The sequence below is a fragment of the Capra hircus genome, chromosome 5 (genome assembly GCF_001704415.2).
Source record: "Capra hircus breed San Clemente chromosome 5, ASM170441v1, whole genome shotgun sequence".
NCBI classification, from domain to species: domain Eukaryota; kingdom Metazoa; phylum Chordata; class Mammalia; order Artiodactyla; family Bovidae; genus Capra; species Capra hircus.
The window spans coordinates 44,355,683-44,383,155 of NC_030812.1; the positions used below are offsets into that span (position 1 = coordinate 44,355,683).

General features: G+C 36.5%; 1 protein-coding gene across 3 annotated transcripts; it reads right to left on the reverse strand.

The window, feature by feature from the left end:
• Nucleotides 512-27,130, reverse strand: MDM2 (MDM2 proto-oncogene). Of its 3 annotated transcripts, none has more exons than XM_018047969.1 (11): nt 26,742-27,130; nt 25,934-26,018; nt 23,258-23,332; nt 20,976-21,109; nt 18,991-19,040; nt 16,028-16,095; nt 15,798-15,894; nt 11,615-11,775; nt 7,024-7,179; nt 5,969-6,046; nt 512-3,806 (listed from the first exon to the last, which is right to left on the reverse strand). In XM_018047969.1, exons 2-11 carry the CDS (start codon nt 26,012-26,014, stop codon nt 3,231-3,233), a joined length of 1,476 nt encoding a protein of 491 aa, XP_017903458.1. In that variant the 5' UTR covers nt 26,015-26,018; nt 26,742-27,130; the 3' UTR covers nt 512-3,230. The 3 variants fall into 3 exon arrangements, with proteins under 3 accessions (XP_017903458.1, XP_017903457.1, XP_005680253.1); XM_018047968.1 differs by having other exon boundaries at nt 26,731-27,125; XM_005680196.3 differs by lacking the exon at nt 26,742-27,130 and adding an exon at nt 26,161-26,426.

Sequence of the window (27,473 nt, forward strand, 5' to 3'; positions counted from 1 at the left end):
AGTACATAATGAGACATTGTATTCGTTTGAAAATGTATAAATACCACATGACTTTGTTGTATAACAGGAACACAGTATTGTAGGTCTTTATAGTTCCCCAAAAAAACAAATAAACAGAAAAAGATTTGTGGTTATCAGGTGGGGAGTTAGGGGAGGGGAAATGGATGAAGGCAGTAAAAAGGTACAAACTTCCAGTTGTAAGTACTAAAGATATAATGTACAACATGATAAATGTAATTAACACTGCTATACGTTCTGCATTAAAATTAGGAGAATAAACCCTGAGTTCTCATCACAAGAATAAAAGTTTTCTATCATTATAATTTATCTAATGGCTGTTCACTAAACTTACTGAAATAATCATTTAGTTATTAATAAGTCAAATCATTATGCTATAACATCTTACAGCAGAGTACTGTATGTCTATTATCTCTCAATAAAACTGGAGTAAAAAACTCATTCTGGGAAAACTGCTTATAGGATCCAATAGCCACATTTTTTCAAACAAGTCTTAAGCACTCAGTACATCTTTTATTTGTAAATCAATAAATACATATGCTACATCAAAATATTTAGACAATCAAGACTGCATTAGTAATCCATGTGTATGTTGAATGAAATTATTTCCAGCAGTTTGAATGTTTTGTAAGGAGCATAATTATTGAGTTACATTCTAAATGTACAGCTGTCCTTCAGTATCCATAAGGAATTGGTTCTAAGATTCCCCCTGATCCCTGGGATACCAAAATCTGATGCTCAAGTCCCTTATATAAAATACTATAGTTCTGCACATAACCTTTGCAACGGTTCTCCTTCTCCCATATACTTTTAATTAAATCTCTAGATTACTTAGAACACCAAAAGTATCACAAATGCTATGTAGTTGAGAGGGTACAACAAATTCAAGTTTTCTTTTTGAAACTTTCTGGTATCTTTTTCCTATTTCCAAACCAAGTTAAAATTCATGGATGTGGAACTCATAGCTATGGAGAAGACTATACGGTGTTTATAATCTTTTTTCTCCTCAGAGATCAATTCTACTTAGCCCTAGCTTAAGTGTTATAAATCCCAAATTAAGCTTTACTCTATTTGAGGAACACTCTTTGGCTAAGTACTGATCCATTCAGTCATTACCTACCTATCTGTATACATGGGTAAGGGGGGTGTGTGTGTGTGTGAGGGGGTTATTTTTAAAGTTTAATACCATATTCTGTAACTGGCACACAAACTTGCTGTACAAAATTACCACTCAGTTCTATCTTAATCATAGTTCAGTTGATTTTATTATCCTCACTTGAGTATGTACAACTGTCATATATAGGAGAAAAACACAGGGACCTTGTAAATCAAAGTTACTTTCACTATTCTGTTGAAGATTTAATATAAATCAAGATGTTATTCTACAGTTTGAGAGTTATTTTAGAATTTTTTGTTATTCTTAAAATAATGTATAATTTTTGGACAATTTAGAGAGGTTATGACATTTTCGGCTAGTATAAAAACAATCTGTTTAGTCTATCCCTGACAATATCCAAGAGACTGGTGAATGAGAAATGTGTAAGTGCTACTCATGTAGCACCAATATTTCTTTTATCTAGAAAGAGTACAGTAAGTCCCCTACATACAAACAAGTTCTGTTCTAAGAGCATATTTGTTAAGTCCAGTACGTTCCTTAGTTCAACCGAGTTAGCCTAGGTACCCAACTAACACAATCGGATACATAGTACTATACTGTAATAGGTTTAAAATACTTTTCACACAAATAATACATAAAACCACAAAAAAATAAAATATTTTTTTATCTTACAGAGCAGTACCTTAAAAAAATACAGCAGTACATTATACTAGTACAACTCAGCTGGTACGCAGGGACTGGCACCAAGTGAACAGGCAAGAAGAGTTACTGACTGGAGGGAGAGGTTGGGGCTGAAGGATGGCCAGCAACCGGAGACAGAAGCGGGCTGCAACTGCACTCATGCTTGACGCTGATGGCACAGGCTCTGGCTCCTCACCAGATTCAGCTCTATCTACCCTCTTAGAGAAACGATCCAGGGATGTCTGGGTGGTAGCTGTTTTTTCTCATCATAAAATGACATGGTAACACTGGACTGCATTCTGAATGGCTGCTGCGACCTTCTTGTTCCACATTTAGCTCCTGTGTCTCAACAATGAACGGTGCCTCCTCAAAGAAAATCCCCATGCCATTTCCTGTGTTGCGAACCTCTTTGGTTCTTCAGCTACATTTTTCCTCTTGTCAGTCCACTCTCTCAACTGTTTTCACTTTCGTTCCCAGTTACCACCTGGTGCTTCTTTTTTTTTGGCTATATGAAACTTTTAGTATTTTATTCATTTTGATAGTTTTACAGTATTGGTAAAAATAATGGCCATTATAAATAAGTATAAAATGGAAGCTGATGAAAAAATAACCCCAAGTCTTCCTTGATTCCCACCCTCCCACCAAGAAATTAGGTAATACATAACAAATATCCTTTTCAGACATTACCTTTAAGCATATATTCACTTTGTAGTGGTGGATGGTCTAGTTGCTAAGTCATGTCTGACTCTTGCAACCCCATGGACTGTAGCCTGCCAGACTCCTCTGTCCATGGGTTTTCCAGGCAAGATTACTGGAGTGGATTGCCATTTCTTTCTCCTCACTTGGTGCTTCTCAGCAGTAACAGCTATATCCCTCCTGCTTTTACACTTGCTTCTGGACATCCTGAGCTTGAAATAAAAAATACTGTACCACTGTACTCTGCACAGTAGTGTACAGTATATACAAAAGCACCGGCTGCAGAGGATGGATGCACGTGACAATGTATAAGATACGTGAACTTAGTGGCTGAGTATGCAAACGCTTGTTTGCATCTTTGAAAGTTCACAACTTAAAGGTTGCAAATCTTCACATGTAGGAGGCTTACTGTACTTTAAGTCTCTCTGAAAGACTACAAAAATGACAGATTAGAAGGTTTAAGAGTATCTAAAATTTAAATATTAAATCTTTCACAGGAACTTTTTTGTTTACATGAAAGGTACTAAACCCAATCTAAATTACACTGAATGCCAAATATAAAGTAGCAACAGAATAGGCATTTTCCTAAAAGGAATAATCACTATTGGGAGAGATCTACATGTAAGGTATTATCTTGCTTTAATACAGCTAAAAAAATAAAAATAAATTTCAGGTCTAAATTTTTAGGCCTATAAGTCTGTTTTTACAGGTAGTTCAACTAGGGGAAATAAGTTAGCACAATCATTTGAATTGGTTGCCTACATACTGGACACGGCTTATTCCTTTTTTTTAACTTCTTTGCACAGGTAAAGCATGCCATGAGATGTCCTGTTTTGCCATGGACGATGCAACCATTTTTAGGTCGACCCTGGCAAATCACACAAGGTTCAATGGCATTAAGGGGAAAACTAGACTCCATACTTTCTTCTTTGTCTTGTGTTTCTTCTCTCTCAAACTCTTTGACATCTTCTTGGCTACTATAAATGATGCTATTAGAAGTCGATGGCTGAGAATAGTCCTCACTTTCTTGAGACAGAGAGGCTTGTGTGATTTTATCATCATTTTCTTCAACACATGATTCTCTGGAATCACTGACCGTAGATTTCTTACAGTCAGGGACATCAAAGCCCTCGTCTTCTTGCATCAAGTCTCCTAGTTTGGCTTTCTCAGACATATTCCCTTTATCTTTTCCTTTATCTTCAGGAAGCCAATTTTCACGAAGGGCCCAACATCTGTTGCAATGAGGTGGAAGGGGAGGATTCATTTCATTGCATGAAGTACACTTCCAATAGTCCTTCAAGGAAACAAGAGAGTTAGCTTCTATAACTCTTCAATAACCAATCCAGCAATGCTAACAACTTGTTCAATATGTCTAAGGCAAAATGTTTATCATACAACTCAAATTTCAGCATTTCATGTTTTATATAAAACAATGTCTTTCCTCAAACACGATCTTGTAAATACCTATTTTTTCCAGCCAAACTATGCTGAAAAATTATAAAATGAAAAATGTATTCACCATGACCTTAACATGTACCTCGGTTGGTTCATTTAGTGTGTGTGCGCTCAGTCGTGTCCAACTCTGCAACCCCATAGACTACTGCCCATCAGGCTCCTCTGTCCATGGGATTTCCAAGGCAAGAATATTGGAGTGGGTATTTCCTTTTTCAGGGGATCTTCCTGACCCAGGGATCAATCTCACATCTCCTGCACTGGCAGGAGCCACCTGGGAATCCCTAAGAAATGGATATACAGTGTGTGTGAGCTCAGTCGTGTCCAACTCACTGTGACCCCATGGACTGTACGTAGCCCACCAGACTCCTCTGTCCATGGAGTTTTCCAGGCAAGAATACTGGACAAGCTGCCATCTCCTACTCCAGGGGATCGTAGCAACCCAGGGATTGAACCCACATCTCTTGCATCTCTTGCACTGGCAGGCAGATTCTTTGCCACTGCACCACCTCCTTTGGTCTAAGCCAAGTGCTATGCTATGGGATATTCTCTGTAGAGGCCTGTACCCACTCTACTCCCTTAAAAGCTCAGATCTGATACCTTGCCCAGAGTTCACCAAATCAATCCAGACAAAACTATTATCCAGTTTGCCATTGACTAAATCTCTTTTAGAAGTTCTATAAAACCAGGGTTCAAATGAGTGCTCCTTAATTTCACCCACAAAGGAAACGCTAAACGTTCTCGGCAATCACCACCAGCTAAACTCTGCCATCCTTGTCACTAGCCAAAATGCATGCCCTTACTTGTCTATCCTTTTCTGGGTTCTCATCTCTGTAACTGCTCACTGCTTCATCCTTATTTCAACTTTATTTCTCAAATCTTTCCACCCATGATGCAATTTGGTTAACAAACTCCACATCACAAGTCTCTTCACTGAACTATCCTTATCTCCCTGCCTTAACAGAAGCACTGTTCTTGCCTCAAACACTGTACATGTAAAACTTGCCCTATTGGTCCCATTTATCTTGCCATGAATAATATAACCATTTTTAAGTTGCCTGACAAATAACATAAGATATTAGCAATAAAGGTTGAGACCAATCATCCTCCCACACTGGTTCTTTCAAGTTGTAAAAGCAGGGCTCTCCTAAATGATAAAACCAAAGACAAAGGTCTTGTAATGTGGGAGGAAGGAAATAGCAACTCACTCCAGTATTCTTGCCTAGGAAATCCCATGGACAGAGAAGCCTGGCAGGCTACAGTCCATGTGGTCGCAAAGAGTCGGACACGACTGAGCACACAGTAGAGGAAAGTGCTTCAAGAGTTTGATAAATTGTAAGACCTATGTCTAAAATATTTAATTCAACCTGACATCAAATGAGTCAATTAGTTATTTGAATTATTTTCTAATATAGTATAGTATTTTCCTAAAGTTTTATAATTTCTCTTTTGCTTTAACTGGATAATAATTGTTTCTATCTCAGAAAACAGAGAAATGAGATTTCCTACCTAAATAAAAGGCAATATTAAAAACAAAAATTAAACAATATTTAATTTAAAAAATACACATTCAATATCTCAAGAACTCTGAGGCATAATGTAAATGTTTAAGTCCAAATTTCTTTAATAGAAAATCCTGTATTTTCTAATTTGAATATGAAAATATTTATATTTGGTAAGACTGGCAAAATGTTGGTAAATGTTAGAACTGAATGATAAGTACAAAAGAGATACACTGTACTATTCTCTATGCTATATATACTCAAAATCTTCCGTAATACAGTTCTTTAAAAGTTCAAATTCCAGCACAAAAAAAAACTAAAGAGTAGCAACAGATTCCAACCCAATAAAAGAACAAAAACACTTCAAAAGTCATTAAAACTTCACAATTTTAACTTTATAAAAATTATCTCATGTCAAGAAGTAGGAGACTAGATATATTTTTTTAATCTTGGTCTCAATGCTATTTTTTGATTCCTTGAAAAAAAATAAATGTATACTTACAGCTAAGGAAATTTCAGGATCTTCTTCAAATGAATCTGTATCACTCTCGCCTGCCTGATACACAGTAACTCGATATACCTAAAACAAACAAAACAACATTAGCATCGATTCATCACCTTTCTTCTTCAACCAGTAAGACCTGTCAGTGGTAATAAGTCCTAAACAAACAATATGTACTACAGTCGCAGGACCCTCTGAGGGATACCTAAAGCTGCAGATACCTAAGTCCCTTGTGTAAGACTGCACAGTATCTGCATACAACCTATGTACATCCTTCTCTATCCTTCAATCATTTCTAGATTGTTTATAATACTTAATACAATGTAAATATAATGTAATAAGGTGTAAATGCAACATGAATGCTATGTAAACAGTTGATGGCTCACAGCAAATTCAAGTTTGGCATTTTGAAACTTTGCAGAAATCTTTTTTTTTGAGTATTTCCAAGCTGCACTTAGTTGAATCTGCAGATGTGGAACCCATGGTCCAACTGTGCTATATATGAGAAATCTGAGACAAAGGTCACATGGAATGAGTGAATACAAAGGCAGAGAAATAGAGGACAATAAAATCCTCACCCACTACTGTAAAAAGTCAACACAGAGGATGTTTAAAATGAGTCAAGTAAAAAATTCAGTACAAGCAGTTTTGTTTTATAAATATGCAGGTATTAAATAACAGTGAGATAGCTAGAAATGTTCAAGCTGGTCATTTCTAGGAAACAGATCTGGTGGTAGTATGTGACTTTAATTGCATGATTTTTATAAAAAGTAAATTAACAGTGAAAAGAGGAGAACTGGATTAATTTTAAAACGAGCAGACTATTATAATGCTCATTCAGGCCTACTGACTTCTTGACACTGTATTTCTAAAAATATAAGTAAGACAACAAGGAATTACAAAACCTCAAGTCCACAAACCAATATTCTAGTTTGAATAAATCAAGAGTCAAAAATTGTGATGTGAAATCTGATAACATTATTTCAACTTCAGTTAATGAATATGGAACATATATAAGAATTTTAGAATATAATCAGAGAAAAGAAAAAAACTACCTCATCATCTTCATCTGAGAGTTCTTGTCCTTCTTCACTAAGGCTATAATCTTCTGAATCAAGAGACTCAACTTCGAATTCTACACTGAATTGATCTGAAACTGAATCCTGATCCAACCAATCACCTGAATGTTCACTTACACCAGCATCCAGATCCTAAAATCAGGGGCAAAAAAAGATGACTTAATGGACATTACCTGTAACAGCTTCTTAACTCATCCCCAGTGCACCTAATTTCCCCTCAGTCCGATTCTACACACAGACACTAGGTTAAGCTTCTGAGTTACGACTAGATAAATATTTTCTCTGTTCAAAACTCCGTTTAAGAAAAAGGCCAAATTCCCTTGGCATTCAAGAAGGTACACACAGTGACGTCTATATTAACATTTTCATGTTTTCTCCAACTAAACACCCTGCTTCCCCTTCACTAAATATGAAAAATTAGCCAGATCCAGATTGTTTTCTAAACCAAACTTCAACTTCCACACAATTCCTCCCTAACTGGAGTAACTTGAGTTTTCAAATCCTGCTCATTCTTTTTTGCCAAAGGCTTTGTCAATACTGTAACTAAAAAAACACTCCCACCTTTAATCTGTGCTACTCATATTATTTTCACATACAAATTATACAAAACATAATTTTGCATGCATGTTTATCTGAATTACACATACTTTAAGAGTTAAGACAATTTCTAATCATCTTTGTATTTTGATGCTAGTAGTTATAACACATAAAATAATGATTTATATTTAATGAACTTTGAGAATTTCTTTGGAAGAGCTTTCATATATAATTTTTTAAATTTATTTTAAAAAATTTGTATCTGCTCATGTGATTCCTATTTTAAAACTCTGATTAACAGCATAAGAAACTAAGACCTTCAGTCCTGTAATATCTGCCATCAGTGGCTAAGGGTAAGAACATACATAAAGCAGAAGGCTAGAAACAGAAAAAGTACTTTGGTCTAGTATTCAAGATACATACATTCTTATTTTAGATTTGCCAGTAAGCGCCTCAAGCTTAGATACATTCAGTTTGTAAAGGCCACAACGATTTCACCCATGAAACATGAGTTTAATCATTTATAAAAACAAGGTATATTATTTTATAACCACCAAGGTCAAAAGACCAAAATATTTTAAATCATGATGTTAGGAAAACAGTAGTAAAAGTAACATTCAGATTGCAGTTCTAATTCCTAAAAAAAAAGGGGGGGGGGCTCTATTAACAATCACACTAAAATCATAAGTCAAATCAGAATACAGTAACTATCCATCCTTTCACAGAAAAAGTTGGCCCATGCCGACCTAGGGGGTTCTCTGAAGAGAGCAAAATTTAAGGTAGTTTTCAAAAGTTTCACCTGATGTTCAAAAAAGAAAAACCCAGAAATTAAACACTGTGTATTTAAAAAGCATCAGACAGCCTTGATCTGAAAAAATATTAAAATCTGTTTTCCTGAATTTCAATTGTGACAATTATTAGTTATGTGATCTAAAGTTATTTGAAACCCCCAAATCTTAGTTTTCCCATCTATAAATGGAGTTTGAGGCTGCTGAGGTGACAAAATATGGTAATTGCCTAGTATAGAGCCTAGAATATAGCCTTAGTTCCAATATTTTGAACCCAAAACAAAGAAAAGATGGGAGGCAAAGGCACTTTCCTTTAGCTCCCTTTACAAACGGATGAATGACAACACCAGACAACCACCCCCTGTGAGAGGAGCTAAAATGAAGAGGGAAAGAAAAAAATCAACCCAACCAAAAGCTTCCACAACTCGGGACTTCACCTGAAAACCTATAGAATTTTATTTTAATAAACAGGATTTTTAGAAGAGAGCGTAGAATAGGACTAACCAAAAAAAAAAAAACCAAACCCTCTACACTGCTTTGGTTACAAGGCAGTATTTCAGGTAGAATGAACAAAAACTTTAATATCACTTAGCTAGAATTCTGAAATAACTTTAACAAAGACTGTAAGTTTAAATGGGGCATAGTTATTGTATTAAAACCATCTGTAAGGAATAAAGTTATCCAAACATGAAGTTCATGACACATCAGTTTAATGTAAGTGAGTGAAATTGCTCAGTCGTGTCCGACTCTTTGCGACCCCATGGACTGTAGCCTACCAGGTTTCTCAGTCCATGGGATTTTCCAGGCATGAATACTGGAGTGGGCTGCCATTTCCTTCTCCAGGGAATCCTCCCGACCCAGGGATTGAACTCAGTCTTCTGCATTGTAGACAGACGCTTTACCGGGTGGATTCAATTTTTAATTCACACATAGTTGCTCTCAAGAACCTATCTTTTCCCTCACAGCATTTATTGACTGTTTAAATTATTTGTTTGACTGCCGATGACCTATCTCCCAATGAGAGTAAGGATCATATCCACCTTGACTACTACTGTATCATTACTGCCAAAAGGAACCTGGCACAGAAAAGGCACAAATATCTACTGAATGAAGAACTTGCTCTTGGAGGAGAGCTCATCATGCCATCTAGTGGCCTATACAAGTAACAGCACTATTAAATATTATATCTAGAGGGTACATCTCTATCAATAAAATCCCTGCTTCAGAAGAAAAAAATGCAAAAATAAAGTAACAAGAACACATAAAAGAACATAGTTACTATCATAATTGGTTCATTTCTTTACATATTCTAGAAAACTATAAAACAATCACTAATATACAGAATGGCCATGAGACATTGCCATATCACAAATAAAGATTCCAATTTTGAAGACAAATGTTTAATGACAAGAAAATATTCCATTTGTTAAGTGTTCTTGTTGGCAAAAACTTTACAAACCTTCCTTCAGTGGTATCTTAAAAACATTAGTGCTGGCTAATACTAGAATTATTTTATCAGTAATCAAAAAGTACTGATATTTTCCCATCATCCATGCAATAATATACAAATATTTCATGGCCTTAGTAAATACTTTCCCTGATGTCTAGACCTACATATGGCAAGTGTGAAGATGAGATTACAGCTGAGAGCTGTAATAAGGCATTTTTACTATAAATATTCAAGACAAAATTGTTTAGAATTCTAAGATTATCTTTGGTGCAGTGGCTCACAAAGATTCTCCAATATGTATGGTGGCATCAGTAACTATTAACATTGGTATGAATTTTACCAACACACTCCAGTGCAACTCCATTATCCTCCACCCTTTTCACCAAACCTGGGTTAGGTGTAGGGAAGATCTATCAGTTCAGTAGCATCGCTCAGTCATGTCCAACTCTTTGCGACTCCATGAACCGCAGCATACCAGGCCTCCTTGTCCATCACCAACTCCCGGAGTCCACCCAAACCCATGTCCATCAAGTCGATGATGCCATCCAACCATCCCAACCATCTCATCCTCTCTCGTCCCCTTCTCCTTCTGCCCTCAATCTTTCCCAGCATCAGGGTCTTTTCCAATGAGTCAGCTCTTCGAATGAGGTGGCCAAAGTATTGGAGTTTCAGCCTCAACACCAGTCCTTCCAATGAACGCCCAGGACTGATCTCCTTTAGGATGGACTGGTTGGATCTCCTTGCAGTCCAAGGGACTCTCAAGAGTCTTCTCCAACACCACAGTTCAAAAGCATCAATTCTTCAGCGCTCAGCTTTCTTTATGGTCCAACTCTCACATCCATACATGACCACTGAAAAAACCATAGCCTTGACTAGACAGACCTTTGTTGGCAAAGTAACATCTCTGCTTTTTAATATGCTGTCTAGGTTGGTCATAACTTCCCTTCCAAGGAGTAAGCGTCTTTTAATTTCATGGCTGCAATCACCATCTGCAGTGATTCTGGAGCCCAAAAAAATGAAGTCTGACACTGTTTCCATTGTTTCTCCATCTATCTGCCATGAAGTGATGGGACCGGATGCCATGATCTTCATTTTCTGAATGTTGAGCTTTAAGCCAACTTTTTCACTCTCTTCTTTCACTTTCATCAAGAGGCTCTTTAGTTCTTCTTTGCTTTCTGCCATAAGGGTGGTATCATCTGCATATCTGAGGTTACTGATATTTCTCCCAGCTATCTTGATTCCAGCTTGTACTTCCTCCAGCCCAGCATTTCTCATGATGTACTCTACATATAAGTTAAATAAGCAGGGTGACAATAGCAGCCTTGACATACTCCTTTTCCTATTTGGAACCAGTCTGTTGTTCCATGTCCAGTTCTAACTATTGCTTCCTGACCTGCATATAGGCTTCTCAAGAGGCAAGTCAGGTGGTCTGGTATTCCCATCTCTTTCAGAATTTTCCACAGTTTATTGTGATCCACAGTCGAAGGCTTTGGCATAGTCAATAAAGCAGAAATAGATATAGGTGCCCAATACGCTACCAGAGATCAGTGGAAAAATAACCCCAGAAAGAATGAAGGGATAGAGCCAAAGCAAAACCACCACCCAGCTGTGAATGGGACTGATGATAGAAGCAAGATTTGATGCTGTAAAGAGCAATATTGCATAGGAAGATCTATAGCTTCATTTGAAAGAAAAAAAAATTACCAAGTGTATAGCATCAATCATACGTCATGCACGTACATTCTGTCTGAATGCCTATTAGGAATGCCAGAACTAGACTTTAGAGGATTACCGGATTTGATGGAGTTCCTGTCGATTCACTGCTACTGCTTCTTTCACAACATATCTCCCTTATTACACACAGAGCAAGGCTTTCATCAAAGGAAAGGGAAATATTATCAGATTTGTGGCGCTTTCTCTGTCGTTCACCAGGTAATTCATCTGAATTTTCTTCTGAATATGTAAAGAAAAACAATTAAATTGCTATACTGTAATTTATTTAAAAATTGAGCTGTCTTAAGTTACCTATCTGTACTAAAGCTGTTTCAATGAAATTAAACAGAAAAATAATGAATGCTTCAAAAGTCAACACTTTTACTGATCTGTCCAACTGATGGCAGAATATTACATTTTTAAAAAATGTTTCAGGACTTGTTTCAGGACTTCCCTGGTGGCTCAGACGGTTAAGTGTCTGTCTACAATGTGGGAGACTCCAGTTCAATCCCTGGGTCAGGAAGATCCCCTGGAGAAGGAAATGGCAATCCACTCCAGTGCTATTGCCTGGAAAATCCCATGGACAGAGGAGCCTGGTAGGCTACAGTCCATGGTGTCGCAAAGAGTTGGACATGACTGAGAGACTTCACTTTTACTTCACTTCAGAACTTTATCCAGTCACAATTAATTTAATCCATCTGGAGTTTTTACTAACAAGTCTTCAGATTTTTCTATCAAACTTTAAGATAAAAGATTTCAAAATTTAATTTACCTAGAAGATATTCTTAATGTTTCAGTTTCCTTAGTACTCAGTATTTTTAACAGGAATCACAATTAACAAAATTAGTCCATTTATTTATTTGGCCATGTGGGTTATTCATTTATTTATTGGCCCAGGTGGCATGCACGACCTTAGTTCCTTGACCAAGAATCCAACCTGTACTCCCCGCAATGCAAGCTCATAGGTTTAATCACTGGACCACCAAGAAAGTTCCTGATCCATTTTATTTTAAATAAGAAATTATCTCTAACTTAAACTCAGAACGTTACCAAATCTGTCAGGAATATAAATGAGTCCTACCTCATATCAGACATAAAAATAAATTCCAAATGGATTAAAAAACCAAACACAAAGAACAAAACCATCCAACTATTTTTATATAAGAATGGGAAGGGTGGGAAAGTATAATGTAACACTACAAAGCCCTCAAGAAAAAGATTATCAAGATTAGGTTGTTAATTAAAACTTAATAACAATATAAAATACAATAAATAAAAGTGAAAAGGCATTGTCAAACTAAAAAAGAACTGCAATATATATTAGAAAATAGCTAATATCCATTTACACAAAGTCTTCCTGCCAATCAAGTAAAAGACAAGATTTTTAAAAAGTCAAAGGACAGTTCAATTCATAAAATACAAATGACTAATAAATATGAAAAAATGACTTATCTTCTAGCCATCAAAGAAATGCAAACTGAAATGAGACACCATTTTCCGCCCATGAGAATGACAAAAACTAAAACAAGAAAGTCTCAAGAGATTTGGGAGAGGACTTTTTATACACTACTGGTAAAAATCCAAAACAGTGTAACATTTTATGGGCAGTTTTTCTATCATAGATAAATACCTACATAATCATTTATAAACATATGTGCAAGGGTGCTCACTGCAGCCTTACATGTTAAGTACCTAAAAGGGTTATGAGATTTAATAAAATATAATCCTAATCTGTATGCCTGAAACAAGTACAACTCATACCTCTGCTCATTCCATTTCCCTCTTGACCTTCCTGGTCAGAAGTAATCTCTTCTTCCTCTGAATTCCCAAAACACATTTATATCCTCTAAGATCACAAGTTTCTGATATAAGTTCTTAATCATGTTTATACTATTAGAAAAGGTGACCTTGACTGAAAGATGTGGGCTAGAAGGGTAAAACCATGCTGTTGATGCATATTTTTTCAAAGTCCAGAATATCTTTTTAACTCTATTAAAAAATAACCTTTGGGGCTTTTTCTGATTATCAAAGTGTTATATTACTTATTGTAGAAATCTCTTAAGAAATAGAAATTTAAAAGTAAATCATCTATAATATTACTATTGAGATAACTACTACTAACACTTTAGTAATTTTCCCAGCTGTCATTAAAATTTTTCTTCTTCTTAAACATACCTATTATCACACTATATGTATAATTTGGGATTGTTTTCTAATTTTTTTTTGGCTGCACTGCATGGCTTGCAGAATCTCAGTTTCCCAACCAGTGATCCAACCCAGGCCCTAGCAATGAAAGCATCAACTCCTCACCATTAAAAAAGAACTGCAGAACCACTAAAAAATGACCGCCAGGAGCTGTTTTTGCTTAAATATTCTTTTACATTATTTTTAATGCCTGAGAATATAGTGTCCATAATGTATGTTCATCATAACTGAACTATTTAGTCCACAAATCTGAGCACTGGCTTCTGTCTAGCACAGTGCTAGGCAGTGGGTGTAAAAGTGAAGTCAGCCATCATCCTTACCACCAGAGGAGGTTTACATTCAAACATCAAGGCAACCAAAACACAAGCATTTACAAGCTATAATGAGTGCTATGAAGGAAACAAGCGGAGTACCAAGGAAAAGAGTAACAAAAAGGGATCCACTTGTCTGGGTGGTTAGAAGCAGGCTCTCTGAGACAGTAATAATTAAGCAAAAATTGAAAAATGAGGAGTTGGTCTTGCAAGGCTGAGACAGAAGAATTCCTACAGAAAAAAAATTAGGTGCAAGCTGGAAAGAATTTTGACTTTTTTGAGAACCAATCAATGTAGCTGAAACACACTGAAGGTGGCGGAAAAGGCCAAAAACCAGAATAAAACTAGATCAGGCCTTGCAAGCCAATGTAGAAGTGTGGGTTTTATTTGAAGGTTAATAGCTTCAAAATAGCTAAAGGGGATCTGGCATACCACAATCCAGTTTACCTTTCATGAGCCCTTTTGGTACTATGGTAAAGGACAGAAACAGAAACTAGAAACAGAAAATCAGAAGCTGCTGCAGTGGTCCAGGTAAGAGATGACAATGGCCTGGACTAGAGTGATGACATTCTCTGGCATCATGTATGTTTTCAACTATGCATAATGCTTTAATTAATAACTCTACATATAATCTTTGAATTTCTGACTATATCCTTAGGAGAGATTCCTAGAAGTGGAGTTAACCATGATAATGTTAAGGACCCCAAGCCTTTTTATTATTCATAAAGGTCAACCAATTTATACTGACTGACATACCGCCGGTGTATTAGTGTCAACACGTAAGTTAGCAAGAATTTAAAAAAAATTATCTTTGCTAATTTGAAAGACCAGAAAGACATCTTTTTTGCAGTTTTTTGTTGTCTATAAAGCTAAATCACTAAAATCTACCCCTCTTCATATTTATTAGTCATTTGTATTTACTATGAAATTTGCAACTTGGATTTTTAATACTGTTCTTATTGATTTTTTGAAACTTTTAATATAGTAGAAATATTAACAGTCAAATTTTAAAAGTAAATCTATTTCAGCATGTTGTAATTTTTAATTTATCTTTTAAACTCATTTAGTATTCATTTTGGCATAACGTACAGATGTAATTTGATTTCCACCCCACCCCACCCCCAGCCCCAAATAACTAACCATTTGTTCTAGTCCTATGAATTTAGTAAGACGTCCTCTGCACTTTCTGCCCTTCACCCTCGTGTACAAAACTCTACCCTGAGTTTATCTGTATTACTTCACTGTTCTGCTAAATTCTTTTTTTTTTTTCACTTGAAATATACAGTTTTAGTTATTATGACTTTCACTGGGTAACAGCCTCCTCCCTCTATTCTTATCTCTGTTAAAAATGCTCTCGGCTATTTTCTTTACCTCATCTTCATTTCTAAGATGCTACTTTCTGTTTTTAAACTCATTGCTATGTTTTATTTATTAGAAATAACAAATACCTTAACTGTAAAGGTGACTAAGAATGATGACTAAAAGAGTTTAAATCCTTGCCCTCTATTATGTTGATTAGCAGAGAGCCAACTATAAAATATAGGACACAGGAAACTGTGCCTGCTGTAATCAACCAGAAACGTTGCCAAGAAAACCATTTTTAAGCCAACTAAATCATATAAAAATAAGAACCTCAGAAATTCATTCACATGAACCAAAATAAGCACAATTTAAGTCTAAACGGACTAGTATCAGTAAAAAATGAAAAATGAAAAGCAGTTTGAAAGTGCCAATATTCATATATACCTGTCTCACTAACTGCTCTCCTTCTAGATGAGGTAGATGGTCTAGAAACCATATCTGAAGATGAAGGTTTCTCTTCCTGTAGCTCTTGCACAAGGTCCTAAGCATTCAAGGGAGAAACAAACAAAAACCCACAAACTTATAACATCAGGAAGCTAAAATTACATTGTTTTAAACAACCTTCCCCAATTTTCAAGAAATATCATTGCAGAGTGAGTTCGTATCAATATTACCTTTTGATTACTCCCACCTTCAAGGTGACACCTGTTATCACTCACAGATGTGCCTGAATCTGATGGTTCTGATAGAAAATAAAAACAAAGAATCACAAACTAGGAAAGGAAGGGCTACTCAATAGATGCTATCTACGACAAACTCCTTATACAGTTTAACTTTCAACCAACATTGAACCTGTAGTCTCCCAAGTGCCATCCTGTGCTGGATACTAGAGATGTAAATAGATAATTCATTTTAATATAGAAGATACATAAGAATCATCATAAAGTACAATAAACACACTGAAAGTAGTAAATTAATGGAGAAGATGGGAGTATGGAGTAATGATTATTTGGCAGAGATAAGGCAAGGTCTGAGTAACAAAGAATCAGGAAAGGTTTCATAGTTGAACATATGGAAATACAACTGGGAAAGGCTATTTCAGACTGAGAGCCCTGTGTGAAAAAAGCATCCAGAACTACAGGATGCTTTAGAACTACAGCTACTTCATTACTATAGGAATGTAAGCAGATCTTCAAGGATCCTGCATGTCTTGCTAAACAGCACGAAGATATCAACAAGCAGTATGCATGCCACCAACTGCAAATCACTGCATCCTTCTCAGCTAATACTTCACATTCCTCCCTAAGCCACTCACCATTAAAAAGGTTTAATCTAAGAAATAAAATTGATCTGCTAGTTCACAGGAAGTATTTTGGCCAGCGAGTAATAAGAAGCCCCTAAATGTTCCTTTTTTGGCCACCTCACGCGGAGAGTTGACTCACTGGAAAAGACTCTGATGCTGAGAAGGATTGGGGGCAGTAGGAGAAGGGGATGACAGAGGATGAGATGGCTGGATGGCATCACTGACTCGATGGACGTGAGTCTGAGTGAACTCCGGGAGTTGGTGATGGACAGGGAGGCCTGGCATGCTGAGATTCATGGGGTCACAAAGAGTCGGACACGACTGAGCGACTGAACTGACTGAAATGGTAACTTTAAGCAGAGGAGTGACAACTCACTCTGTCAAAACAGAGGAGAACGGGCAGTGAAACCAGTATTAGCAACTGTAATTACGCAAATGAAAAGCATTAAAGCCTAAACTAAGACATGGAAAAAAGGCCAATTCCAGAGAAATTTAAAAAGGTAAAAACCAACAGAAACCTGGTGTCTAATACACAAGACAAGGGAGAAAGGAGTCAAGAAGGATTCCAAGATTCTATCTTGGGTAGATAAATGCATGGCATATCATTTACCGAGAGAAACTTCAGATGAAGAACAGATTTGAATGGGAAAATAATCAACTGAAGTGGGTAACTTTCAGGTAGGTAGGTTTAGTTTGTATGTGGATGTATAGACCTGTCACAGCACAAGTCAAAATTTCAGATATGGAATATATACAATCACCAAAGATCATAATCAAATACCCTTTACTACTCCCTTGGAAACATTTCACCTTAACAGTGAAGCCAGGTCTGAGTATTAACATTTTGAAATGATATGCATTATCATTAAAAAGTTTCTGTTTTTTATTATGCGTAAAGGTATTATATTGATTTTAAGTTGTCCATATGAATAGGTTATATTTTGTTTTAGTGTAAGAGATGTTATAAAACAGATGTAATAAAAGGAAAGTACCAAGTATAATAAGGTTGAGAACCTTATTATAAAGGAGTTCTGAAGTTAATTAAGTAATCTAAAACCTGAAACAAACTCAATCTAAATAACACAGGAAATCTACAGGTTACCACTTCATTAATATAATTTTCCTAGCAATCAACAAAGGTTTATTTAAATGAATGAATATATCAGGGATAATACTTCAGAAAACTGAAAATACTACAACAGATACTATAACTATAGTTGTTTATTTGCCTTCATTTGATTTCAAAAAGTGCTCTGTAAAATAAAATCTCAAGTTACCAGCCTAATAATTACTTCTATTCTAGGATAAGATGGTGATGCCCTTTTATGGGTCTTAAATCCTAACTTTGGAAGAATAGGTATTCAATTCAACACATTTACTAAAAGACCTTATTACCAAACACTGTACTATGTGACGCAGATTGCAAACCTGAATAGGACACAAGTGTGTAAGCAAGTAAGGGTAAAAAAGTAGTATAACAGTAAAATCTAATATGGAATAATAGGAGCTCAAAGGGGTGGTCAGTTCATTCTGGAAAGTAAACAAGCTTCTGAGAACAGTTTTTAATTACAGACCAAAAATAGACTTTGAGAAGTCTGTGGTATACTGGAGCCAGCTCCTACCAGCATTCCCAAGCCAAATGTACATTTCTTCCTAACCCCATGTTTGTAGTTGAAAACGGTCAAGGTGAGAGTATTTATATCATGAAAACCAGTAACCACAAATCAAGGCTCTTTCCCTGGAGACTGGGCTGTTAAACATTTACCAGAATCTCACTGTACATGTTTGGGTATATCTTTAAGGAATAAGAACCTAGTACTTTCATCAGATTATCAACGGGTTATGTAACCCAAAAATAACCAGTTAAGAACTACATCTAAAGGAAGGGAAGTAAAATGGCACTCACCTGAAACAACTGGTAAACAAAGCTTTGTCTATTATAAAAAACACACAAGAAAAGGGCCTTTCCATTCAAATGGTCCTACCTAGGTAGCTGGATTACTTTCCAAAGTCTTTGAATACACGTTTCAAGGTTAGATCATATATCTACCATGCAGAATCTTTTGAAATTATCTACCTTTGAAACAAATTCTAACCTGACATCCCAAGGTTTAAATTTATGTAACAGGATATAGTACAAATATGCACAAGAAACTTAGCATTATGTTATTTGTGCTCATATGTATTTCTTCCTGTTAAATTTATCATACCCTTACTATATACAATTAGAGCAACTTTTAAAGAGAATCACAATTATAAAATGTCTGCACATTCACAAAATGTCTTTAAGGTATTTTTACAGTATATGGTTTATGGCATTCAAAATTAACTTACCTTGCTGACTGACTACTATCAAATTTCTGTAGATCATTGTATATATTTTCCTTGTAGAGAAAAAAAAGATGTACATTTTAAAATAAAAATATATTAAACTGGGCTGAACAGGACTTTTAAATGTATATTAGTATAAACTATCAGACTACAACCCAAATTTTAAATTACTACATTCAAGTACTGATAAACTCCTAGACACTAAAAAGCACCAAAATAATTAGTTGCACAATGATTTACATACAGCCTAATAATCACTAAGGTCTCCCTAGCTCAAAGATTTCCCATCTCCATTTCCTGAAACATGCATTGTTTAGACTTTAGCAAAAGTCCACAAAAACTGGTATGAACACATTAGGCAGGTTAACATTCTTATTTTCAAACAGAAATTATCTAGCTCTGGGCATAGAAGTAGACTGCCTTAAAAAGGTAGTAGGTTATGTAAAACCCAATACATAGGAACTTGATTTATAGTTTTGACTTTCATCAACCTGGATCAATCATCTAATGGATTTTCTTTCTTGATCTGAAAATTGAAAGATAAAATAGTATGCAGTCATTTAATACAGGCTGACTACTAGTCACTGTTCTAGAAATTGGGGAAAACAAAGAAGGAAATAACAAATCTCTGCCCTCCTGGAACATAAGGAAATAATTCACTTATGCCAGTGCTCAATGAAGTCATGGTACTTCTTTTTTTTCAAATAAATTAAAGATTTTAGAGAACACTTATTGGTCACAAGACATTTCTAATTCTCAAGGTTAAGCGGAAAGTGCCAATCCCAGTTAACTGTTTTCATCCTTGGGACTGATAATATATAGCTCCTTAAACTCATAAAAATCAATATTCCTATTCATATCTCATTCCCAAGTCAGTAGTTTCGCCAGTGTTTAACCTTAACACGTTAGACTTCAAGTCAAAAATAATTTTAAATCTGTACTTTCAGTATCAGAAATTACAGCTCCAAACATTATCAAAATTTAATACATAGTGCAAAATTATCAAGTTACTTTACAAAATTAAAGCTTATATTCCAAGGCCAAGTATAAAATAAAGTATTAAACATAAATGGTTTGCCAATGGAAAGATGCTTATGTTAGTTTAACAGCAAGATGAAATCAAAGTATATTCACCAACAGTCAAAACACACCTGCGCATACCATCAAAATGATGAGTAAGAATACCTTTTGGTGACAAACTGTAGTCACTCTTCCCTGTCCTTAGCTTTCTCTCTTAATGTACAATAATGAATATATATTTTTAAGTGTGAAGCTGTTTTAAAGTTATAAATATCCCAACTCAATTATCTTTTTAGCTATAACATTACCGAGCCTTAAATATTAGAAGCCAGTTAAATGTTTCAGGTGAAAAGCAGTCATCTCATTAATTAAGATGCTGCGAAGAGACTAAATGTCCTAAATCAAATGAAAGGAATTCCGAATGTAAAGTAAGAATGACTGAAACAAGGGTCTTCAATTCCCAGGAGAACAATCCTAGAAATGTTACTTGAGTTAAATGCAGCTGATTAAGTGTCACAATGGTATATGACAAAGAAAAAGATCTCTAAAGTAACTAGAGCTCAGACTGTCTTTGGAAATGATTACAAGAATTTTTTTTTAATATGCAGTAACTTGTAGCTAATAAACGCTTTCCATGTGCCAAACACTTTTTTTTTTTTTTTTTTTCACACACTGCTTCCTTATAACCTCTAGGATACTTATATTATTCCTACTTCATATCCAGGGGAAACTTAAGGCTTAACCCAATTTACCTAGTTTAACTGCTAGTAAATGACTGAGCTAGGTCTTAAACCCAAGCCTGTAAGATTCCAGAACTCAGGTTCTCAAACAATATGCTATAATACTAAGAAATTAAACTTCAGTTATCTTTCATACATATTATAACAATTTTCTCTGACAAAATGGTGTGAAGATGGAGGTGAACTGCAATGTTTGCCCAGGTGGCATTTTATAGACTAAAGACTTACCTGTGCTCCTTCACAGAGAAGCTTGGGACTCCAAACAAATCCCCTAGAAGATCATTTGAACAATATACAATATGTTGTTGTTTTTCATCATATAATCGTTTAGTCATGATATACTGGCCAAGATAAAATATAACCTGAAATAGAAATACAATTTCTGAGCATTAAAGAAAATTAAATGTTTGTTTCAAATACACTCAATAACATCTCTTTTATCTGAAGAGGGTTAAACAACCAACAACCACATCAATAACCACATCTAAATAACAACCATCCTATATTCTTAAAAGAAGAAGAGAGCTGATTTTATATGTTCTCCTTTTAATTTGATGGAAGTAGAAACACTGCTTCTGATTTACTTAAACTTTAAAATGTGTCTTTGGCCAGGGGTGGGGGAGGGCAGACTTCGCCTTTGCCCAGATATCTAGGTGTTACTTATTAGGAAGAAACTAAAAGGCAGCAAAATGCAAAACCAATGATAACAATAAAAAGCTGCAGAAACAAAAACATCAATTAAAATATAGCAGTGACCTGGAGTCATTTACTAAATAGTTCTGGATACCATATAACTCAATAATCTGAGGTCATCACAGATGAGGAAGACAAGATAATGACCAATTAATTACATCTATGTAACAGCTGGGGATAACTCAATGCATGAAATAAGCCCTCAAAGATACCAACATAATGCATACAGTAAGTAACCAAAATAATGACCCTGAATCATACATATATGGCTAAATATTTTACAGTTTACAATGTAATTTTACGAGTACTTTCTCTTTCTTCTGATATTTCATAAATCATATGAGAAGTAAAAAAACCGACCAGGTCTTCTGACTTTTAGTCCAGTATTTCTTTCTTTCTACTACTCCATACCAGCTTTCATTACTCTCCCACATACCACAAAACAAAAATTCTACAACTGGAAACTGTGTCAGACAATACATACATCACTCTACATGGTCTAACACAAGCATTTTAAGTCTTTATCATGGTCTTGATCAATTTTCTCCTTATTTCTATCTGCCACAAGTCATATTTTTTTGTTTCCTTAACTGATTACATAATGATAACATAAGGTCAGACCTAAGTTAACATCCCTAAAAACATAATTTACCTTGATACTTCCCTGCAAACACCATCTATAGACTTAATTGGCTAAGCAGGTTTCAAACTTAAAGGAACATTTCTATGTGACTGTGGATCAGAAATAGTAGACAGTGAGAAAGGAAGAAGGAAGACAACCTAGACTCCTTCCACCAAACATCTTGTAAGAAAATTTCTGGTGTGGCTAAAAATGAAAAGGATCTGAAATCTCCTCTTGTCCACTATCCTGATGTAGATAAGGTACTGAGCCCCATAAACTGTGAGAGATGGGGAAGAGGCACATTTCATTCACATCAAATTTTGCCCAAGACAGCCCAATCTCTCAGTGAAAAGCATGCTTTTGTGCACAAATTTAAAGCTAGAGAACACCACATTGAAATGTATCCATTAAATAGAATGTATGTTCACGAATCAGCTCACCTCTCCCCCAGAAAGATCAGTATACTGTACTCAAGTATCTCTAGTGCAGAAGTTCTTAACTTGGGATCCATGGATGCCCAAAAAGTCCTTGGATAGAATTCAGGGGGTCCGTTAATTTGGGTGGGAAAAAACCTGTCTATCTTTATTCTCACTACCTTTTAACTGAGATTTAGCTTTTCCTTCAAATATGAATACAGGCAACAAATCACGAAGTATTAACAATAACTGTGATTTTGTCACCAATAAAAAAAAAAATCACAAGCATTTCTCATATCATACTATGCTTGATGCAAACATCTGAAAATACCAATTATACTTACAACTTCCAAATTTATTAGATCTGTTGCTGAATTAAAGTGGTCATAAAAAAGCATGTATCACAAACTTGTTTACTATTTTGTTAACTGTATTTTAATGTAATTTTCCCACTGTAATCCTATATATTTTATTTCATCCATTTAAAAACATGATTCTGAGAAAGAATTACCAGTCTGAAAAGACTTTACAACAGTGCATCAAGTGGGTTAACAGCACAAAAAGGCAAAAAACTCCTATAGAGCCTCCCCTTGTCTGAGGTTCCCAGCTGAGAAATGAAATTCGAGTATAAACTGAATTTTCAGCTTCAAATTACAGTCTAAATGAGCACAATACTTAATACTACTGCTTACTGAAAATCCCTCTATATGGCCAATTTCTCACCATGGCTATATGTAACTAGGAAGACTTTTTTTTTTTTTAAACTTAGTTCAGCATACCTCTTTCATAGTATAAGTGTCCTTCTGTGCACCAACAGACTTCAACAACTTCAAAAGCAATGGCTTTGGTCTAACCTATAAAGAACAAAGAGTTGCTATCATACTTTTAAATCATTCCAGAACCGAAAGCCCTGCAGGAAACTCATCCATAGAGAATTTCAATAAGGGTAGCAAACACAATGTCTAGCAACCTCACAAGGTTAGACCCCAAAAAGTCAGTCACAATGTCTTCACTAAATGTAACAGACTATGTAAACTGAATACCACAGACTGTGTTTGGAGAAAAAAATACTGGGACGGAATTATTATGCAAGTAATTAGAGGACCCTCAAGTATTATCAGCTGTGATCAACATTCATGCCAAGGCAGTGAAACTCTTTTTCCTCCAGCTATTTCTATCACCTGCTTACTACCTTACAAGCTCAACTGTAAACTGAATACTCAAATGAGCTTACTGTAAGCTAAATGACAAAATCTGGGAGAAAAAAATAAATGTAATTTACAATGAGTCCCTTTACCAATCTTTTCTTTCTGCAGATTAGGTTCGTGAAGGTTAAGAACTTTAACCAAGCTGACAAGGATAATTAAGAGCAGATCTGAATATTGCAACTCACAACCCTCAATGGCAAGCCAGCATTTTCCTCCTACTATAGTATCACACTGACTTTTAGCTGGCTACGTTCCACATATCTACTTGACAAGCATTTTTTGGGTTTCTGCCATGAACCAGACAGTGCTGGTTATTGCACAAACACAAAAATGACAAATACAAAGAACAACCTGTATTGAAAGAGCCAGCCAACTAGACCAAGGGGTCATTTTTTTTTCTTTAAAGAGCCCGACAGTAAATATTCTAAAGCTTTTCTCACCAGACAGTATGACTTGGAAGCATAAATAATATGCAACAATGCATGTGGATGCATTTCAATAAAACTAGTCACAAAACTAGGCAACAGACCAAATTTGGCTCATAGCCTGTTGTTTGCTGCCTCTGATCTAGAGGATCTGCAAGTTGTATTGAAAAAATAACTGGCAAGGGGGCAGGGATGTAATGTGTTTATGTTCTTTCTCCTTATCTAATGCTCTATTAAAATCTTCAAAATCTTTACAGCTACACAACCACCCCTACAGGCTGGTGCTTCTACACCTCCCTTCAGTATACTCCAGTCCTATCTAACTTTGAAATCTGACAGCAACACAGTTTGGGATCTAATTCTCAAAACTAGATTAAGAAAACTGCCTGTTTTCTGCTAATCAACAGAACATTATTTAATAACTGAAAAATTTTAAACACACAATAAATGTAGTATTGAATCATTAATTGTTCTCATCATGTGTTTTTTCCCATGTGTTTACATTATGAGCTTTATTTTCAAGTTAAAGAATCGATTCTCCCAGAGAACAGTTATTTTTCTAAAATTTTGTTATATTAACGTCAAAGTATATAAAACAATGCAAAATGAAAAATCTCCAATGAAAAGCCATAAGCTTTTTATTAAGACTTAAAAGACATGCATTAATAAGAAAATTATTATAAAAAACACCAGTCTTTAACCTTACATAAATAAAATTCTAGATGAGAAAAGAAAAGGCACTAGAAGAAAATACAGCAATATATTTGCATCATCTTGGGAGGGGAGAGTTCATCCAAGACATGATATGAAATTCAAATGGCAGCAGAAATCAAATTTTACTTAAAGACCACATAAGCAAAGTTAATTGTACCATTTATAAATGATAAAAACCAAATACACTTGAATCAGAGAACAGCTACAAATTATTAAGAAAAGCCAATAAGCCTAAAAGAAAAGTATACAGATAAGACCAAGCAAACCCCAAAAGACACAAATTCAACAAATGACAAGATGCCCAACCTCACCAAAGATTAGGGAAATACAAATGTAAACAATAATATTCCTTTGTCAAAACAATGGCAAAATAATAAAGTGATAATACTCAGTTTTGGCAGAGAGAGGTAACGCTTGTGTTAAGATATATAAACAAAGTGCTATTTGTAATACTCAAAAACTAAAAGCAATGTAAAAAAAGCTATCACTGAAGGCATAAATTTTTAAAATGGTATACAAACACTGTGGATTACCATGCAGCTGTTAAAGAAGTCTATAGATTTTATTTATTGACACGATGTTATTCGCCCAATATATATACATAAAATCCTATTTTAGCAAAATAAACCAAACAACATAATTAAAACTCACATGTACACATATATATGTGGATATGTACATACAAAAAGATCTAAAAAGTAAACATGAACAAAAGACCAGCATTTTCAGTTTTTACTTTATACTTTTCTATAATGCCTAAAATCTTTACAACAAGCATGAATTATTTTTGTGACTTTCAGAAACCATTTAAAAGTTAAATAATGACAAGTCAAAATCGAAAAATCAGTCACATAAACCGTAACTTCACCATCCATACTTAAGATAATGAAACTGACTTTTAAATTCAGTTTGGTAAAAAGCTATGAAAATAAATAATGATGCTTACAATTAACTTCTGCTCCACAGTTATAGCTGAGTGGCAGAATTTAAGCTATGGACTATAATTTCACTTAAAAGAGCCAGGCTATAATTAGGGTCTATGGAATTTAGCAGATCACCTCATAAAATAACTTTTTGTTAAAGTTACACTGGAGACAGAAATACCAACCAGGGTCTCTTGTTCCGAAGCTGGAATCTGTGAGGTGCTTACAGCACCATCAGTAGACACAGACATGTTGGTATTGCACATTTGCCTAAGAGTAGGAAAAAAAAAAAAACACGATAAAAACTTGAAATAATGAAACACCTGTTTTAAAAAAAAAAACAAAAATCATATAGAAACGAGACAAATAATGCCTTTACTAAAAGTAAAGCCGTTAGTAAGTGGGTCCTTACCTGGATCAGCATAAAGTGCTATATACGTATGTGACTACAGGTTCTCTCTCCCAAACAGCCAGCGAACACAGCTGGGAAAAGGCAAAGTTTAAATAGCCCCAGCTGGAGACAAGTCAGGGCTTAGCTCCTTCTACTGCAGACTCGGAACGTGTCCGAACTTGACCAGCCCATCAGGAAAAGCTGAGTCAACCTGCCCACAGAACCAGCCCAATCTTGCCCAGACTCAGCGCCTGGGTAATAGAAGCTACCGAACAGACACCTGTCATTACTACGGCCCCGGGTCAAGAAGCTGCCCGCACCCGGCAGCTGCCCCCTCGCACACGACCTTTACCCCGGACGCCCGCGGAGCCCCCTCCCAAACCCCCCGCCCGCTCGGAGCGCGGCCCTAAGACCCCGCCCTCCTCCCTGGCGGCGACAGTCTCGCCTCCTTCCAGCAAAATTTCTACAAACCCACGTGCCCCGCGCCCCCCACCACGAAAACCTAAAGGCTGCGCTCGGGGCCGAGAGCGAGCCGGGAGACAGAAGTCACAGAGCAAACCCCGAACTGCCTACGCGCTTCCACGCCGATACCTGATGCTCACTAATTGGGGTTTTCCGCGACTGGAGTCGGAGTTGGGGGGGGTGTCCCCGAAGCTCCCCAGTTTCCGTCACCGGGCGCGCGGAAGCCCGACGCCCCGGGCCTCGGCGACCATCCCACTCGCAGGGCCCTGGCCGGCGGGGCGCTCGAACGCAGTAGATCCGGAGAAAAAAAGAGGCTCCTGGCGGTGAAACGGCAGGACCTCGGTCAGAGGGGTGAGGGCTACCCCTCAGACTAGGCTTCTTGCTCCATTTTCCTTTCAGTTACACCGGGCCGCATAGGCCCCTAAACCTGCCGAGCTGGCCGAGGTGCGCCGGATGCGCGCCCCCTGCCGTCCGAGGGCACCGCGCCGGAAGCCGCGGCCCATCCGGGCTTTTGAGCGCGCGCGCGCGCGCCAAGGCCCCGCCGCCTCCGCCCACTAGGGGCGGGGCTGGACCCGGCGGCCTCCGCTAAGGGGGCCGTCTCGGAGCGCGGCGCGCGCGAAAGAACCAGATCGCGAGTTCCCGGCGAGTGGAGGGGATTTCTGGTCCTTCGCGCCGCCGCCTAGTTTGGGCGCCAAACTTGGGACTTCTTTAACCCTTGGTTATTTTTGTATTTCGTGAGTTTACACTTCCAGACCGCGATGGAAACTCAGGCAGATGCGAATCTAAGTGCCGCTACCAAAAGAGAAACCAAAATTAACAGCTGTGCGATATATTAAGCCCGCACCACCGGCTGCTGGAGTTGTATACAAATA